At 36.7% G+C, this 20,425-nt stretch overlaps 1 protein-coding gene across 1 annotated transcript; it reads right to left on the bottom strand.

The window, feature by feature from the left end:
• Positions 1–1,434: 1,434 nt before the first annotated feature.
• Positions 1,435–19,817, bottom strand: LOC149846144 (exonuclease DPD1, chloroplastic/mitochondrial-like). Its single transcript, XM_089997860.1, has 4 exons — positions 19,741–19,817; positions 17,832–18,440; positions 3,509–3,714; positions 1,435–1,740 (listed from the first exon to the last, which is right to left on the bottom strand). The coding sequence occupies exons 1-4, from the start codon at positions 19,767–19,769 to the stop codon at positions 1,547–1,549; spliced, it is 1,038 nt and encodes a 345-aa protein (XP_089853986.1). The 5' UTR covers positions 19,770–19,817; the 3' UTR covers positions 1,435–1,546.
• Positions 19,818–20,425: the final 608 nt, after the last annotated feature.

The following is a 20,425-nucleotide window of genomic DNA, read 5'->3' as shown; positions in this document are numbered from 1 at the left end:
ACCATACAGACACGAGATCTTCTCGAGTAATGTTCAGACCAATGTTGTCAATATCGGTGTGAATCGGCATGAATCAGTATCGGCAGAAAATTGATACGATACTAACCTGAATCGGCAATTTTTTAATAAATATAAAAATGCTTACAATTAAATTGTTTAGTATTTTTAAATATTATTATAATAGTTTTAACACATGTCACGTTATGATTGACACGGAATATTTTTTAATTATTTTTAACCGATTCAGAATGATTCACTTGAGAATTGGTATCGGCCGATTCACCTGAATCGTTGGCCAAACGATACAAGTCCGATTCCGATACTGAAAACATTGGTGATCTGCCCTCGTGGTTTTATGCTGTTAAGTTTAGGACCATAGAATGAGTAAGACCATGGTTTGAAACTCGCTGAGTCAACCCAATGACCCAGTTGGCTCGATTTGACTTGATCATTTACTGGGTCAGGTCACCCAATGAATGACTAAAAAATGATCAAAACTCGGATGAGAAAAAACTTGGTCAAACTATACATGTATATTATATTTTGTATGCATATATCATGTGAAATATAATATATTAAAAAATATAGTTATACATATATTAATAAAAGTATACATTAAACATATTATACAAAAATATCATGTAATGCATATTATATACAATATATAAATAATATACTATAAAATATACATTATATATATATATATATATCATTTACATATTTTATATAAAATATAAAGTTAACGTGAGAGGGCGAGTGACGAGTCAATCACTCGCCAATCAAGGACGAGCCAAGTGACGAGGTAAAACTATGCGCAAGACTTTTCAGTGTGATAGGTCTTATGGACCACAGTTTTCCCATGTAATACACAGAAAAAGAGTTAATATAGAATCAATCAAGATGAGCCCACGAGGCCTAGCAATGTAAACGGCTCCAACTCGGGTCTGATGCCCAAATCAGAGTAATATGATATTGGCTAATCGAGATCGAATTCATATCAAATTGGGATTGAAAAAAGCTAATGCTGAATCCGGAAAATTGCATGCAATCAAATTCATATATCCATCAGAACCAGATATCCGTTGGATTAGGTGACGAAATCTTAAACTGAATCTGATTACTAATGGGATTCAGTTTTCTTAACCAAATCCAACTAATAAGATTCATCATCGGGTGAGGTATCGAATATATCTGACCCAAAGCCCATGCAATTACTCGAGACAGGAATGGAAAAACATCAGGAGTTTATTTTTTTGATATTTACACAGAAATTGCTCCCGTCCCACCACAAGGAGACGTGCACTGACAGCTCTTACCAATCATGCGGAGCACCCGTTGGTCAGGATCAGAGACCTAGCCACGTTGGCTCAGCTGGGCGTACCTACGATTGCTGTATTGGCAGCATAAAACTCATGGGAAAAATAATGATACAACTTTTTATAATCAAATAGAGGCCAATTAAAAACAATGAGATTGCTGTTACAGAATTAATGAGAAGATAGGCAGACCGCACATTGGGGCACACCATAATTTACAGTCGCATAAGCTACTCACCTAGGTCTGAAGCCTTGAAAGATCCATCTAAAAGACCTGAGATGGACAGTTTCAGATCGTATGTCATCCTCTGAAGCACCAAAGACAGTGTGTGGGTATCAGACATTGCTCTGTGGGCAGTGCCAGATAGCGGAATATCATAATGCATTCGAAGAGATTCCAATGATATGGACTTTAGCTTTGATCCTGCAAAATTAACATAGAAACTATTAGGATTTTAACTAGAGTAGGTAGAATCTTGATTTACAAAGAACCAAGAAATCATTCACTAATTAAGTCTGCCAGCTCCTACACATGATCAAGAAGGCTATTGGAATGAAGCAAAATCAAAACCTTTTTTGTTAGGGAACAACTCACTATTGATGGATCGAAGAAACAAACACAAGAAAAAGAAAAAGGAGAAAACAGTCCCACGAAAAACAAATATTTTATGTGGTTAGACAAGAGTTGCCTACGTCCATGGCACACTGAGATCTCTTTATTCCGATTGTGAAAAACCACACTTTATGAAAGGCGGATTGCCTCTTGAAATAGGAGTCTAGAGAATCCTATTTAGAGTACAGCCCTTTAGGATAATCTTTAGGGAAAATTATAGAACTACCCTCCAAATTTTTTGCGCGAGGCTCATGTCCCGAACCCCCACCTTACAGGCCGGAGGCATGACTCCCTTGAAACCCGCACCAACTTACCACGAAGTTGGATCCGTAAAAATTAAGGATTTGTATCCAAGTGGAAAATCAGGCTCCACACTTCTCCACACTTTTTGTCCACTAATTTGTGAGAGAGAACCAATTTACAGTTGACGTCTGTCTCAGCTATCCTATCCAAAAAGGCCGAGAAATGTCTCTCTTTTTTCAGGAAAGAGAAAAAAATGGTCGAGAAAAGGTATCATTTCTCTGTAACCTGGTTCCTGATTTTCCACTAATGCCAGCTGTGTTTTGTTTCTACTTTCAAGCTTGTGAAAAAACTCAGTAAGTGCAGTCTGATAGTACTTTGGCCAACTTGACCTGAATTCCCTAGATGGGCAGGCCAGGCTGATGAGCCTTCAATGCTGAGGCAGGTTTGCAAGCACTTTTGGCAAAGTGACATTGAATCACTTTAGAACCTCTCTGTAGAATTGGAGCTACTTGCTCAATGCCGTGACTCCCTTCTCTTGGAGTTGGGGAATTTCTTCCTTGATGTGTTCCCTCATACAACCATAAGGGTACCATTATCTCACGTTTGAAATCACATAAAAAAATGGTTCCACTGAGAATTATTCTCTCAAAACTAGAGAGAAAGGTTCTCTTTTGGATGTAAGCAACTGTGACCTAAAATTTAATCGGTTCATTACGTCGAGGCACCAAGTAATGCAGCATGCATACAAGATTTGTGTGTGTGTTATTCTTAGAATTGTGCACATCAGCATTTCAACATTTTTAAGCAGATAAGAAAGAAGGATAGAGGATACAAATTAAGTGATTAATGGATATTCAAAGAGGACAAAGGGAAAGGAAAAAAATGAGTTGAATTTACATATAGACACCAAACCTATGGCAAAACTACGCTTAATCTCCTATGTTTTAAAAGTTTTAGGAAAGGCACCTGTCTTTTCAATAAATTGCTCATATTATGTCACCTTTCTTGCTAAAGTTACTTATTTGGCCATTATTGTATCACAACAGCAAAAAGTGGCATTCAGTCATTTAAAGAAAATAAATGGTTAAGGTGTCATTTTAAAGAGTCAACTGAAGTGACAGGAAGAAAAAGTAACTCAAGGCAGTCATGTGAGCAATTTGTTGAAAAGAATAGGTGCCTATCCGAAGACTTTTAAAACATAGGCGGTTACACATAACGTTACCATAACTTAGGCGCCTATACATAAATTCCCCCAAAAGTTATTATGACTATCAAAGGAGAATAAAAACAACAAATTCATGAGGAATTGAGACGTGGTAACACAAGAATATCTGACCATCAGGCTTCACCAGTTCACGAGCAAGAGGGAGTGTGTCCAGAAAAAGCCAGTCTGAAGGAATTTCCACCGAGCAACGATTAAATTCTTTAATGATAAAGGGGACATCAAAACGACGACCATTATGAGCAATCCACAGGACCGGTCTTCCAGGTTTCTGACGACTTTTTACATAACAGAGTAAGATGGGAATGAGATCTTTCCACCTGCAAGGAAAAATTCTGCAGTGGGCAACGGACTTGAGCAGCAAAAGTGACTTTGTAGATGGAGCATATTTGAATAGAAAGCAGAATACATATTTGAGAATGACTTATTTGACTAGTTTTGATAATGTGTATTTCAAGTTTGAAGACCTGCATCACATTTTTGTTCAAGTTTATAATTAAATTAGATCTAAATATTTACATATTTCTTAAGTTTGTAAGGAGCAGCATTAATACGTTCATAGACAATACAAGTTTTGATCAAGTTGGAGTATATTCTTCCACAATAACCTTGCTTAATAAGATGGATTCACAAATATATATGGCAATCACTGAAAAGAAGTGTAAACTGTCAGTATACTAAAACCACAATCCAAACCTCCCAGTCCTCTTACGCCACCCCCACCCCCTTTTTCTAATGTAGCAAATAACAAAATTATGTATCAACAGTCAGACCTGCTTGATGAAAGATCCACTCCTTGATAAGCACATCTACATCAAGTTGTTTACTCTTAATGATCTATTGAACCATTCATTGACCAACCAAACCATGATGATGTCATTGAATGCCAAAACATGTAATTCCATAAAGAGGTATAGATGGCAGGGTTGGACTTGAACAACTTAACAAGGCCTAGCAACAATACTAGAAATGCTTTCATGTGATTCTAATGAAGATAAAAAACTGTACAAATTTTAGTTAAAAAGTTTCTTCTTAAAAACAAAAAGTTACAAAACTCATTCTGAAATACAAAACAATTCCAAAGTATTAACTGCATAGAGGAAAGGTCATTTAATGAGATATTGTGTTTTTAAAGTTGCTCCCCAAAGCTCATGTTCCTAGCAATCTCTAGCATCTTTACATTATGGAAGGTCTCCCATTTCCCAGTGAACGTTTTCCGTAAACCAATCGTGAATCAGCTCTTCAAAGGCTTCACCTTCCAACTGCTTCAACTGAGTAGGTTCCTGGGTGCAGTAAGCTGTATGGTTCCTAAAGGGCCCCTAAATCCTTTAAAAAGACCAAGATATGACCCACCAACTTTAGGTAGGCAGATGTTTGGCTGTTGAGCTAGTCTCTCTCCTATGACTATGAGGTGGATTTCCACAAGGTTGTATTAATCCAAGACTCATTGAGTAACCTCATCCATTTGCTGTGTTTCTGGATCCTTGTATAGTGGGGAAGAGAAGTCACATCCAACAGATTTTATTAGTTTAAGATTCTGAAACCATTAGTTCTTGTTTCTTCTTTTGGTCAGTGAGGCCAGAGCTATGTGACATGGATACGACAGCAGACACAGGGTTACAATCATTTTTATTAAGTTTCCAATGTGACATAGAAGGGGATATGACAAGGGAGTCAAAATGGAGTATCCATGTGACATAGGGCCAGAGACCTTACCATTAGCAAGACTTGATAGAAGGCCTCATCTAGAACTATCAGATGGAAACTTCCCCAGCAGCTACACATCTACCTAGCTGGTGTTGGCTCCATAATATCAATATACCTCTTCACCATTTAATGATTACCTCCAAAACAAAAACGACATTTAAATACAAACACAAGATGGACCCACCATAACCAATTATGAAAGAAGAAGTTGATTGATTGTTTTTTGTCTTACCAAATAGATAGCCACAATTTCCTTTGTTCAATAAATTGGCAAGGAAATAGCAGCTTCTCCAGGTTGTTCTCAGTGTCCACTGAAGCCATTTTCATTTGGAAATATTAAGTTTTCTGGGTTAGTTTCTTAGATTGGGACTATGTCACAAGGATACTCCAACTTACCATGAGTCGTGTCCACCTGTACACTATTCTCAACAAAAAAATACACGAAAATGACATACGTTGTGTGACTTGTGTCCTTTTAGCCACGTCCTTGTGACGTAGGATTGGGAAGATATCTAGCACGGAGTGCCTAGATTCCTAAAAGCTTTGTCCTTGCTTCAAGTATTAGTTGGCTTACTCACTTTTTCACCTTAAACTATTCAACAAGAGAAACCTTTTCTCCAGCCTATAATGACTCCAATGCATTCCTCACCTTGCAAACATAGAGTAAGGCCATCTATGTGTTAAGATAGTGTATATATATACACTATTTATGTCATGTAATTTGATTTTAGAGACAGGGGTATTTTGGTCTTTTTCCTTTTAATAAAAAAATATTTAGGGGCCGCATGTAGCCCCTTTGTTGGCTTGTATTACGCAGTTGATCAATAAAGGCTTATATTTTACATTCTTGTGTATTTCGCTTTTACCTTATTGATCTTTGTATTGTCCCATAGTGGACTTGTGCATGTGCACTGATTTTGATCTTGTAAGCCCTTAGTGGCTAGTGTTTTTTTTAGTGCTTACGCATATTTCATTACATAGGGTCTTTAACAGGTAAGCTGGTAGAGTTAGTAGATGTTATGTGTAGGAAAAAGATTGATATTTTATATCTACAAGAAACCAAATGGGTAGGTGAGAAAGCAAAAGTGATAAAACCTTGGAGATATAAGATTTGATATACAGGAATAAATAAGAATAGGAATGGAGTAGGAATTGTTATTAGTCGTGAGCTTATAGATAATATAGGTTGAGGTCCGTAGGAAGGATGATAGGATTTTACTTATTAAATTAGTATTAGGTACGGATATTATTAATATTATTAGTGTTTATGCACCTCAAGTAGGTTTAGATGATTCCATTAAGTGTCAATTCTGGAAAGATTTAGATGGAGTAGTACAAGAGATATCGTATGGAGAAAAGCTTTTCATCGGCGGTGACCTAAATGGACATGTAGGCATTAGTCGGGATGGATTTGAGAGTATCCATGGAGGCTATGGTATAGGAGAAAGAAACGAAAGTGGAGAAAGGATTTTAGATTTTGGTTTGTCCTATGATATGATCTTAGCAAACACTTGGTTTAGGAAGAGGGAGTCTCACCTAGTAACATTTAAAAGTGGGGTTAATACGAGTCAGATAAATTTTTTCCTACTTAGAAAGAGAGATAGGGGGTTTTGCATCGATTATAAGGTTATACCGGGAGAAAGTGTAGCTACACAACATAGAGTCTTAATTTTAGATCTTAGAATTAAAAAATGTCACAAAAGGGATAGACATAGGATAGATCCTAGAATTAAGTGATGGGCACTGAAATGAGCTAAACAAGGAATGTTTGTAGAGCAGGTAGTTAAGGAAGTTGATTGGTGTACCGAAGAGGATTCAGAATCAATGTGGAATAAGATAACGGGTTGCATTAGAAAGGTGGCTAAGGAGGCATTGGGTGAGTATAAAGGCGGTGCACCGCTAGGTAAGGATACATCATGGTGGAACGAGGATGTCAAATTAGCTATTAAGGTTAAAAGAGAGTGTTATAGGAATCTAAGTAAGAGTCGTGGTAATGAGAATTTGGAGAAGTATATGTTAGCAAAGAAAGAAGCTAAAAAAGTAGTGCGAAACGCGAGGGATAAGGTCTATAAGGAGGTTTATGACAAGTTGGATACCAAAGAGGGTGAGAAGGATATTTACAGGCTTGCAAAGAGGAGAAATAGGAAATCGAGGAATTTGGGTATGGTTAGATGTATCAAAGATGAAACGCAAAGGGTTTTAGTCAAAGATGAGGAGATTAAGGAGAGATGAAAATATTATTTTGATAAGCATTTTAATGGAAGTCATGCTCAGGATCTTGGAAACTTCTATATTCCTTTTCATGAGATGAATCGTGACTTCATGCGCAAGATTCAAAAGAAAGAAATTGCAGAGGCTTTGAAGAAAATGAAATCAAGAAAGGCAGTTGGCCCTGATGGTATACCTATCGAGGTTTGAAAATGCTTGGGTGAGGAAGGCTTAGAATGGTTGACAAATCTTTTTAACAAGATTTGGCGGACAAATAAGATGCCTAATGAGTGGAGGAAGAGTACGTTGGTGCCCCTATATAAGAATAAGGGTGATATACAAGATTGCATAAACTATCGTGGTATAAAACTCATGAATCATACTACGAAACTTTGGGAGAGGGTGATTGAGTATAGATTGAAGAAGGTTGCCATGATATCGGAGAATCAATTTGGTTTTATGCCTAAAAGATCAACTATGGAAGCTATACATCTTCTTAGACAACTTATTGAGAGATATAGAGAGAGGAACAAAGAGTTGCATATGGTTTTTATTGATTTGGAGAAGGCATACGATAGAGTACCTAGGGATGTTCTCTGGTGATCAATGATGAAGAAAGGCGTTTCTCTCAAGTACATTAGTATAATTAAAGATATGTACGATGGAGTAGTAACCAATGTCCGCACTTGTGGAGGGGTGACAACCAATTTTCCTATAATGGTTGGGTTGCATCAAGGATCTGCATTAAGCGCTTTCCTATTTGCTATAGTGATGGATGAGCATACGAGATCAATTCAAGAAAATGTGTCGTGGTGTATGTTGTTTGCTGATGATATTGTTTTGATTGATGAGGTTGGGTTACATCAAGGATCTGCATTAAGCCCTTTCCTATTTGCTATAGTGATGGATGAGCTTACGAGATCAATTCAAGAAAATGTGTCGTGGTGTATGTTGTTTGCTGATGATATTGTTTTGATTGATGAGACTAGAGCTGGGGTTAATGCTAAGTTAGAATTATAGAGACAGACATTGGAAGCCAGAGGTTTTAAGTTGAGTAAGAGTAAGACTGAATATATGGAATGTTGATTTAGTAAGCAACTAAGTAGTGATGGGAGTGTAGTGAAGCTTGGTGAGCGGGAAATACCGGTGGATGATTGTTTCAAATATTTGGGATCTATCATTCAAAAAAGTGGATGAGGAGATTAAGGAGAGATGGAAAGATTATTTTGATAAGCTATTTAATGATAGTCATGCTCAAGATCTTGGAGACTTCTCCATTCCTTTTCATGAGATAAATCGTGACTTCATGCGCAAGATTCAAAAGAAAGAAATTGCAGAGGCTTTGAAGAAAATGAAATCAAGAAAGGCAGTTGGCCCTGATGGTATACCTATCGAGGCTTGGAAATGCTTGGGAGAGAAAGGTTTAGAATGGTTGACAAATCTTTTTAACTTGATTTGGCGAACAAATAAGATGCCTAATGAGTGGAGGAAAAGTACTTTGGTGCCTTTATATAAGAATAAGGGTGATATACAAGATTGCACAAACTATCGTGGTATAAAACTCATGAGTCATACTATGAAACTTTGGGAGAGGGTGATTGAGTCTAGGTTGAGGAAGGTTGTCATGATATCGGGGAATCAATTTGGTTTTATGCCTGGAAGATCAACTATGGAAGCTATACATCTTCTTAGACAACTTATTGAAAGATATAGAGAGAGGAACAAAGATTTGCATATGGTTTTTATTGATTTAGAGAAGGCATACGATAGAGTACCTAGGGACGTTCTCTGGTGGACAATGATGAAGAAAGGTGTTTCTCTCAAGTACATTAGTATAATTAAAGATATGTATGAAGGAGTAGTAACCAATGTCCGCACTTGTGGAGGGGTGACAACCAATTTTCCGATAACGGTTGGGTTACATCAAGGATCTGCTTTAAGCCCTTTCCTATTTGCGATAGTGATGGATGAGCTTACGAGATCAATTCAAGATAATGTACCGTGGTGTATGTTGTTTGCTGATGATATTGTTTTGATTGATGAGTCTAGAGCTGGGGTTAATGCTAAGTTAGAATTATGGAGACAGACATTGGAAGCTAGAGGTTTTAAGTTGAGTAAGAGTAAGACTGAATATATGGAATGTCGGTTTAGTAAGCAACGAAGTAGTGATGGGAGTGTAGTGAAGCTTGGTGAGCAAGATATACCGGTGAATGATTATATCAAATATTTGGGATCCATCATTCAAAAGTATGGAGAAATTGATGGAGATGTAAATCATAGGATAAAGGTTGGGTGGATGAAATGGAAAAGTGCTACTGGAGTGCTGTGCGATCGTAGAATGCCATTGCGGTTGAAGGGAAAGTTTTATAGGACGACTATTAGACCCGCTTTACTATATGGTACGGAATGTTGGGCTGCCAAGAGACATCATATTCAAAAAATGAGTGTAGCTGAGATGCGGATGCTTAGATGGATGTGTGGAAATACAATAAAAGATAAGATTCGGAACGAAGAGATACGTAAGAAGGTAGGTGTTGCACCCATTGAAAATAAGATGCGAGAGAATCGTTTACGGTGGTTTGGACATATTCGGCGAAGGCCTAATGATGCTCCAGTTAGAAGGTTGGAGAAATGGGAAAATATATTAGTTAAAAGAGGTCGGGGTAGGCCTAGAAAGACTTGGATGGAGATGATAGGAAAGGATATGAATGCTTTGAACCTCACCGAGGACATGGCGTTGGATAGAAATGATTGGAGGAAAAGGATTCATGTGGAAGACCCAAAATGAATTTCTTTTTTGGTTCATATCGCTGACCCCAATTGTTTTGGGATGAAGGCGTAGTTGTTGTTGTTGTTGTTGTTGTATCATTCAAAAAAGTGGAGAAATTGATGGAGATGTAAATCATAGGATAAAGGTTGGGTGGATGAAATGAAAAAGTGCAACTGGAGTGTTGTGCGATCGTAGAATGCCATTGCGGTTGAAGGGAAAGTTTTATAGGACGACAATTAGGCCCGCTTTACTATATGGTACGGAATGTTGGGCTGCCAAGAGACATCATATTTAAAAAATGAGTGTAGCTGAGATGCGTATGCTTAGATGAATGTGTGGAAATACATTAAAAGATAAGATTCGAAACGGGGAGATACGTAAGAAGGTAAGCGTTGCATCCATTGAAAATAAGATGAGAGAGAATCGTTTACGGTGGTTTGGACATATTCGGCGAAGGCCTAATGATGCTCCAGTTAGAAGGATGGAGAAATGGGATAATATATTAGTTAAAAGAGGTCGGAGTAGGCCTAAGAAGACTTGGATGGAGATGATAAGAAAGGATATGAATGCTTTGAACCTCACCGAGGACATGGCATTGGATAGAAATGATTGGAGGAGAAGGATTCATGTGGAAGACCCGAAATGATTTTCATTTTTGGTTCATATCGCCGACCCCATTGTTTTTGGGATGAAGGCGTAGTTGTTGTTGTGGTGGTGGTGGTATCAGAGCTATAGTATTCTTAGACTTGTGGAAGGTTGCCATCAAGTGATTGTGTTTATGACAGTTTTCTAAGAGGTCGTGCTCTCCTTTTCTCATTTTTGCTTTCTTCCTCTCTTGTTCACACAATGGAGACTAAGATTGATCTCTCTTTCAAGCTCAATAAAAAGAATTACATGATGTGGGTTTTCACCATGAAAAACAATCTTAAAGGAAAAAACTTTGAGGTTATGTGATGGACACTATCCCTAAAACGCAACTAAAGCACACAAAACTAGGAAGTCAAGAGAAAGTCTTGGAGGGAGATGCCCGTGCCAAGGCTATTGAAGATCATCATAAACAAGTGAAAGATTGGGAGAGCAACCATGCGAAGATTCTTGCATGGTTCATGAACAATGTCAAACTTAAGGTATGTGCAAACATTGCAAAATTTCGAAAAGCCAATAAAGCTTGGTTTTTTATGAAGAGCATGTATACTCAAAAGGATATTGCAAGAGCATGTTTTTTGCAATAAAAGGTTAGGACCGCCAAACAAGATGAAATATGTATCCAAGACTATTATACTGTTTTGAATATCTTATGGGATGAAATAGCACTTTTAAAGTCTAAGTGGGTTGCTATTGAAGATGTGAAACTTAGACAAAAACGAATGGAATAAGAGAGATTTTTTCAATTCTTATATGGGCTTCGTCCCGAATTTGAACAAGTTAAATCTCCTCTCCTACATGGATCTACCCCTTTTCCTCTAGAAGATGCTATTGTCGAAATCATCCAATAAAAAACTCGTCTTGATATGAGTAAAAGTTGTGATGAAGTCTTAGCGGTATCTAAATTTGGCAACCATGTCAAGACCTATAAGCCTTCACACTTTGGGAGACAAAATAATTATAATAATAATAATAACTATAGTAGTGGAAGAAAAATGATTATTTGTCATCATTGTAATGAGTCATGTCACATTAAACCCACTTGTCCTAAGTTAAATGAAGCCTTGAAGTATAAGATTGCTTCCGTTGAAGAATTCGTTCCTAAGAAGGAATAAGTCAAAAGCACAGCGGATCTTAAAGACACACTTGGTTCATGGCACTTCAACAAATTCTTAACGCAACTTATTCTACATCGGGTGTCGCCATCGCCTTCTCATCTTCACCTGGTACATACTCTTGGATTCTAGATTCGGGAGCATCTTTCCATATGACTCCTCATGAGAATGCCTTATCCAATATATGCACCAATTCAAATTTATCTTATGTTTCTACCACTGATGGAATCATTTTGAAAAATAATAGTATAGGAACATTAGATTCTAAAAAAATTCAATTTTTTTATTCCAAAAGATAGAGTTGTTCCCAAACTAAATTTTTTTTTTGTTTCTCAAATTGCCGACCATAGATGTGAAATATCTTTTTCATTTAAGGATTGTTTTGTGCAGGATCTCCAGTCCGAGAAGCAGATTGGGCAAGGCCATAGGACAAAAGATCTTTACTTTATGGAATTTTTGTTTCTTCCTTTAAAAACATTTTGTTCTTATGTCCAAGATAAGGGTATTGAAACTTGGCATAAAAGATTTGGATATTCAAGTTATTCTAAAATGTATCTTTTTCCTTTTAAAGACAAATTTTGTAATGAAAAATATATTACTTGTAAAGATTGTATTCTTGAATAAATGAAATTTATCGCATTTTCAAATAAAACCTTTGTCTCTACAAGACGTTTTTAATTGGTGCACTCAGATGTATGGGGTCCTTCTCAGGTCATATCTAAAGGTAGTTACTCATATTATGTGACTTTTATTGATGACTTTACTAGATATGTACGGGTTTACTTCCTTAATCTTAAATTAGAAGTTTTTCCTTCTTTAAAGGATTTCACATAAAAGTTAAGAATCAATTTCAAAGCAATATATCTATTCTTAGATCATATTTGGGTGAAGAATATCTATCCAGTGAATTTCAAAACTATCTAAAGCAAAATGGGGTTTGCTATCAAAAATCTTGCTCTAAGACACCACAACAAAATAAGCTAGTGGAAAGAAAACATAAGCATATAATTGAAACCGCTAGAACTTTACTTATTTCTAAAAATATTCCCAAAAACTTTTGGGCTAAAGCCGTTTTAACTTTTACTTATTTGATAAATCGAATGTCATCATCCACTTTAAAAAATATTTTTCCTTATGAAAATCTTCTAAAAATAACACGGATTTCAATTGTTTACGAATTTTTTGTTGTAAATTTTTGTGTTTTTGCACAAAAGAGACAAGTTATCACCAAAAACAGTTGAATATGTTTTTATTGGATATGGTGAAAATAAAAAAGGATATAGATACTTTGATTTCAAAAAATAACAAACTTTTTGCTTCCAAAGATGTGATATGCTTAGAAGATGAAAATGGTTTTGAAGATAATGATAAAATGGAAGAAATAAACTATATGTTTTTATATGATCTCTTTCTAAGAGAAGATATACATACTAATGATGACTCTTTAAATCATCATGAAATTATAGATGATATCAATCATGAATACTCTAATATTGGGACATCACCGAGTAGTGATGACATCATTAATAGATCTCCTAAAAATATTCAAGTTTATACCTAGCGTAAACAAAATAAACCTACTAGTGCAACAACAACAACAACAACAACTACGCCTTCATCCCAAAACAATTGGGGTCAGCGATATGAACCAAAAAAGAAATTCATTTTGGGTCTTCCACATGAATCCTTTTCCTCCAATCATTTCTATCCAACGCCATGTCCTCGGTGAGGTTCAAAGCATTCATATCCTTTCCTATCATCTCCATCCAAGTCTTCCTAGGCCTACCCCGACCTCTTTTAACTAATATATTTTCCCATTTCTCCAACCTTCTAACTGGAGCATCATTAGGCCTTCGCCGAATATGTCCAAACCACCGTAAACGATTCTCTCGCATCTTATTTTCAATGGGTGCAACACCTACCTTCTTACGTATCTCTTCGTTCCGAATCTTATCTTTTATTGTATTTCCACACATCCATCTAAGCATCCGCATCTCAGCTACACTTATTTTTTGAATATGATTTCTCTTGGCAGCCCAACATTCCGTACCATATAGTAAAGCGGGTCTAATAGTCGTCCTATAAAACTTTCCCTTCAACCGCAATGGCATTCTACGATCGCACAGCACTCCAGTAGCACTTTTCCATTTCATCCACCCAACCTTTATCCTATGATTTACATCTCCATCAATTTCTCCATACTTTTGAATGATGGATCCCAAATATTTGAAATAATCATTCACCGGTATATCTTGCTCACCAAGCTTCACTACACTCCCATCACTACTTCGTTGCTTACTAAACCGACATTCCATATATTCAGTCTTACTCTTACTCAACTTAAAACCTCTAGCTTCCAATGTCTGTCTCCATAATTCTAACTTAGCATTAACCCCAGCTCTAGACTCATCAATCAAAACAATATCATCAGCAAACAACATACACCACGGTACATTATCTTGAATTGATCTCGTAAGCTCATCCATCACTATCGCAAATAGGAAAGGGCTTAAAGCAGATCCTTGATGTAACCCAACCGTTATCGGAAAATTGGTTGTCACCCCTCCACAAGTGCGGACATTGGTTACTACTCCTTCATACATATCTTTAATTATACTAATGTACTTGAGAGAAACACCTTTCTTCATCATTGTCCACCAGAGAACGTCCCTAGGTACTCTATCGTATGCCTTCTCTAAATCAATAAAAACCATATGCAAATCTTTGTTCCTTTCTCTATATCTTTCAATAAGTTGTCTAAGAAGATGTATAGCTTCCATAGTTGATCTTCCAGGCATAAAACCAAATTGATTCTCCGATATCATGACAACCTTCCTCAACCTAGACTCAATCACCCTCTCCCAAATAAACCTACTAGTGCCTTAGAAAAAATTTCTCAATATGGTGAACCTATAGAAGAAGCTCCTCTTAGAAGATCTAGTAGAGAATCTATTCCACCAAATAGGTTTGTCTCTTAAGAGACATTATCTCCCAATTATAGGACTTGCCTAATAGCTTTACATTCATACAATGAACCTTTACATTATAATGAAGCTAAAAATATTTCTCATTGGATTGAAGCCATGAACATAGAACTAGATGCCCTTAGGAAAACAAAAGCTTGGAAAGTAGTTGAGTTACCTTAAACAAGAAACCCATAGGACGTAGATGGGTCTTTAAAGTTAAAACCAAGAGTAATAGAACTCTATAGAGATATAGAGCGAGATTAGTAGCTAAAGGATACTCCCAAGAATATAGAATTGACTATAAGAAGGCTTTTGCACTCGTAGCTGGAATGACTAGTGTTAGGACTCTAATAGCCATTGCATTAACTAAAAAATGGCCTATATACCAATTAGATATTAAAAATGTTTTTCTTAATAGAGAACTAAATGAAAAAGTTTATATGGATCCTCCGCCAAGATTTCATATTGAAAAAGAAAAATCGCTTAAACTCTCAAAAGCTTTGTATGGTCTTAAACAGACCCTCAAAGTCTGGTATGATAGATTCAGTAATGTTATGATTAATTTCAGTTTTCATTCATTTTATACTGACACTGCTCTCTTTGTGAAAAGTACAAGAAATGGCATAGTTATCATTCTACTTTACGTAGATGATATAATTATAACAGGAAATTATAAAAAGGGAGTTAGTGATGTTAAAAATATTTTAAAAGATAATTTTTATATATCAGACTTAGGATTCTTAAGATATTTTATAGGAATTGAAGTTGCATACTCTCCCATAAGGTATATACTTTCTCAAATAAAATTTGTTATAGATATATGTGTTAAATATGGTATTTCAGATGATAAGAAAGTGAAAACTCCTGAAGTGGTGAATGTTAATTTAAGACTTTAAGATGTGACTCTTCTTGAAGACCCCACACTTTACAGACAACTAATTGGGTCTTTCACTTATCTGTCTATCACCAGACCAGATATAGTTCATGCAGTTCACTCTGCTAGTCAGTTTCAACATGCTCCCACAACGGTACACATCAGTATTTATATTAAGGATCGTTAGATATATCAAGAATATCATAACTAAAGAGTTGTTTCTATCCTCATCCTCATCTTTAGATTTACTTGCTTACACTAATGCTGATTGGGGAGTAAATCTCAATGATAGAATCTCAACTAATGATTTTTGTGTATTTCTAAGAGATTCTCTGATTGCCTGAAGATGCAAGAAGCAACAAAAGGTTTCATTATCCTCTATTGAAGCAGAATACAGAGTTATGGCAACTACAACTATGAAACTTGTATGATTAAGAAATCTTCACAGAGATATGGGTGTTGACGTCTCCAATCCTTCGAAGATGTGTTGCGATAATAAAAGTGCAATTTATATTGCCAGCAACCAAACCTTCCATGAGCACACCAAGCACACCGAGATGGATTGTCATTATGTTCATGATGAATTATTGAGAGGAATTATTGAGTTGCCCTTTGTTACTTCAGAATTTCAACTTGCAAGACTTCTTTATTAAAGCTCTTGCTGCTCCACGCTTCCTGTTCTTTCTCAACAAACTTTCAGTGTTTACACCGTAAGTTTGAGGGGGGGTGTTAAGAAAATGTATATATATACACTATTTATGTCATGTAATTTGTGTTTTGAATCTTTAATTAAGGGTATTTTGGTCTTTTTTCTTGTAATAAAATAATATTTAGAGACCGCATGTAGCCCCTTTTTTTCTTGTCTTATTTTTTTATTTTTCCTTTTTTGTTCTTGGCCAAAAAGACCAAGGCTCTTTGGTCTTTGACCAAAGAGTTGTTGGGAGTTGACACCTCTTTGGAGCTCTCATGTGGTCTTCCCTAAAAGTGGCCTTTTGTGTATAAATAGGGGTCGGCCTCCTCTTAATTTTTAGTTGGCTTGTATTAAGCACTTGATTAATAAAGGCTTATATTTTACATTCTTGAGTATTTCTCTTTTGCCTTATTCAACTTTGTATTGTCCCATAGTGGACTTGTGCACGTGCACTTGTATGATTGTGATCTTGTAAACCCTTAGTGGCTAGTGCTTTTTTAGTGCTTCCGCATATTTTATTACACTATGGTAGTGGGGCCTCAAGCAGAACAACAAAAAAGATGGAGAAAAAAGGGGAGTAAATAATCATAATAAAGGATTCTGAAGACCAATGATATTGATGACCACAGAAAAAGCAAAACAATGAACCTCTCTACGTTAAGAATTGTTGCAACCTTAGCAACTTCTATAAGCAACTACTGGATATGAAATATCTGAAGGGAACATCATGTTTAGAATCAGTACAGGGGTACTTCATGTCTTGATCACAAAAAGAAAACATATTAATTACATCTGATTTACTATCTCGGTGAGTGTGCATTTTAAAATCTCTTGTCAACCAAGAAAAAAGGAACACGAGATTAATCACAATTCACCATTAATTAAAACCATTGTTTTCAATATTAAATGATCTAAATAAAATTTGCTTTAAAGCTTGTGTAATAAAATGAGATCGAGCAAACATGTGTTTAAGCAACCAAACTCCTGTCTATGAAGCATACAGGTCACCGTAACATACTTAGGAAAACAAATGCAACAGCTACATGCATTATTTCCAAAACATGCAAATGCAGTTAGGCTCACTGGAAGGGGCACACATAGTAAACCTTTGGCAATGATGAAATGCTAACATTGTGCACCTAACGTTGATATCTAATGAATTGTCAAATAATAGTCAAATCTGAAAGAAAATGTAGAGCATATTTATCTCCATTTCAACAAATACTCATTTTAGTACAATGAAGTGTAAACTTTTTAAATGTACCAAGATAGAATTATCTCCTAAATATTTTAGTAGTATGACAACAACATCATCACCACAAGAAATGAGTGCATTAATATAAGAGTGAAGTATTAATTCAAATCAAAACAGATACTAGAAGATGCATAATAAATGACAAAATGAGTGCCAAGAAATTTATGAAACAAAACAGGCCGATCAAATTGTAGCATCAATAATACCTTGGGACACCGGGTCTTCCGACCATATAATTACTGATACCATGAATATTTGTATTTGGTACATATCTATCTGGATTCACGAGGGTTTGAAATGTACTATTGTGGCCTCCAAGAAGATCCTGAAGTGCAAATTCGATGATCCTGTGTGTGCATCTGCTAAATCCAGTAGTTTCAATATCAAAGGCAAAGATTGTAGCAAGTTGCTCTGAATATCTGCTAAGAACGGTGTCTTGATGGGCATAAGAAGGAAATTTTTTCACTTCACCAAGTTCCACCTTCTTGACATGAGATTTTTCAGTTATCCCGGCTTTCCAACCAACAAAATCCAGTTTAATTTTGCAAGATTTTTCCCTCTGTGAGTCCAGACTGTTTCCTTCAACTTTTGCTGAAACAGATAGCAGTCTTCGTTGACCAACATTTTTCAGTTCTCCAGTAGTTCTGCAGGTGTTGAATTGGAGCAGTTTAAAACTAGAGTTACTTAATTGGTGTAAGTTCTCCGACCATAGTCCTGCAATCAACATTATTTGATGCGACAAATTTCTCTCGAGCACAACCTGGAATTTGTGGCCTTGACCTTGCAATGCCGAAAAGATAATACTGCTAGTTCTCCTGTTCAAGAACTAAGATTTAAGAATGTTGCAAGAGAAATGACTGTATCAAACATGCAACAGTCTTAATACTTCTGAAAACATTACAAGAATGTGATGTGAAATAATACCAGAAGAGCTATTTGCAAAAAATAAGACTTAGGAAGAAACATGTTTTTCGTCCAATTGTAAAAAGAGGTATTGGCTTATATACAATTGGTACCATGTGCAAGAAAGGACTCAGTACCTTCTACAATATATAATTTGAATCCCCTTTGAAACGTAAGACTTTTCAAGTACAACATTTGGTTCTCTAATCATTCTCTCTTTTGTTTTGGCAACCAGAGGAAACTGCCCATGAGGGTTCTGCTCATCAGGTAGGAGTGACTTGTGAATGTCACCAAGTTGACAAGACGTCACAAGCTCTAAACCCACAGGTGGCATCCCTTGCTGCAAGGTTGAAGCTGGATGTACTCCTCGGACCTCGGTGCGCAGGGGCAGGGGGACCTCAATGGTTTTACCAACTGTAGGCCAGCCAATGTGCGGTCGGTGATTGGGGGGTTTGGTTTTCCTTGGATAATCCAAAAACAGAAAAAATAGAAAAAACCACTTCACTGACAAACTCATTGGTGTAAAAAAAAACAGGCCCCCTTGTGTGACAGGGAGTACACCCAACTTTGTCTTAACGGCAGGGGATGTGCCCTGCGGGTTTCCAATTCGTGACGTCCCTTCAGAGTCGCCCCTACCAGATGAGTGGAGCTCTTGTGGGCTTCTCTAATTATTGTTCCACATTTTTGCTTTTGTTTCTGTAATATGTATAGAATTTTTTTCCTTTTAGAGGGCTGCTTGGTTATCCCAACTTATCCAGAAAAATGGCATAATCTAGGAAAATATGCATTGTGGAGCACAAATCAAATTCCCCACTAATCCCAACTTTCCGGATAAGGTGGATGACTACAAATGTATTCATCAACCTTGCTCCTCGAACGTTCTTTCATTTTAACCCAGACCACATGCTTCAACGTTCAGGGAAGCACACAGGGGTTGAGTTAAGGACATACATGTCGTGTCTTTTCAGCAATCCAAAACACCCATCGGGAACTAACAAAAGAAGAAGGCTCCCCAAAACTCGGTAGATAAAAAAATCATGTCCCAAGAGAGAATACATAGCAAACACGATCCCAAAAACTTTTGTTTTTCAGTTTTTCTGATACTCGACACAATACAAAAGCTTGATAATGAAAATTAAACGAACTGGCAACAAAGTTTCGACTAGCTTATGAAATGAAAGGGAACAACTCCGCAAAAGATCGAAGAATTACCTGAACAGATAAGGATAAAGGATGCGCATTGCTTAGAGAGAGAAAGATGGTTTGCTTCCTCTCTCTGCAGTCTGAACGGCAGAAGTCAGGAAGGAACTGATGTTTTTTCTGCCCCAAAAGGGTTTGGCGTAGTGGGATGGGGGCCTAGGCCGCTAAGCAGGCGGCCTAGGTTCAAATCTCATGAGCCATCGTTTGTGCTCGCCAAGCGTGGCGACTTCTTGAGGACAAGGGTGTTTGTGGAGGCCTAGGTTCAAATCTCATGAGCATCATCCTTTGTGCTCGTGGCAAGTGGCAACTTCTTGAGGACAAGGGTTAGGCTTAGTGGGATGGGGGCCTAGGCTGCTAAGCAGTTGGACTAGGTTCAAATCTCATGAGCATCATCCTTTGTGCTGGCCAAGCATGGCAACTTCTTGAGGACAAGGGTGTTTGTAGATCTCATCCTGATTCATGACCCAGCCACATACAACATTTCCTCCAAAATAGAACTCTCTCTCTCTCTCGATATATATATATATATATATATAGAGAGAGAGAGAGAGAGAGAGAATTAAACATATTAGAACTCATTTCTAGTTTTATCCCATGGTTTTGAAGTGTCCTATGATAGATCTGAACCATTAGATGTGTTTAACATGCTCAATTTAGTAGAAATTAACTCTTGGATCATGTTTTTTTCAATTAAAAA

Source organism: Nuphar pumila, chromosome 2 (assembly GCF_984573655.1).
Source record: "Nuphar pumila chromosome 2, dmNupPumi1.hap1.1, whole genome shotgun sequence".
NCBI classification, from domain to species: domain Eukaryota; kingdom Viridiplantae; phylum Streptophyta; class Magnoliopsida; order Nymphaeales; family Nymphaeaceae; genus Nuphar; species Nuphar pumila.
This window is presented reverse-complemented; position numbering and strand designations above follow the sequence as displayed.

Coding starts and splice junctions, on each gene's coding strand:
- LOC149846144 (XM_089997860.1), bottom strand. CDS start 19,769: ATGCGCATCCTTTATCCTTATCTGTTCAG. Junction 18,441..19,740: donor CTTTATCCTTATCTGTTCAG/GTAATTCTTCGA, acceptor GTTCTTGAACAG/GAGAACTAGCAGTATTATCT. Junction 3,715..17,831: donor GGAAGACCCGGTGTCCCAAG/GTATTATTGATG, acceptor TTTTCCTTGCAG/GTGGAAAGATCTCATTCCCA.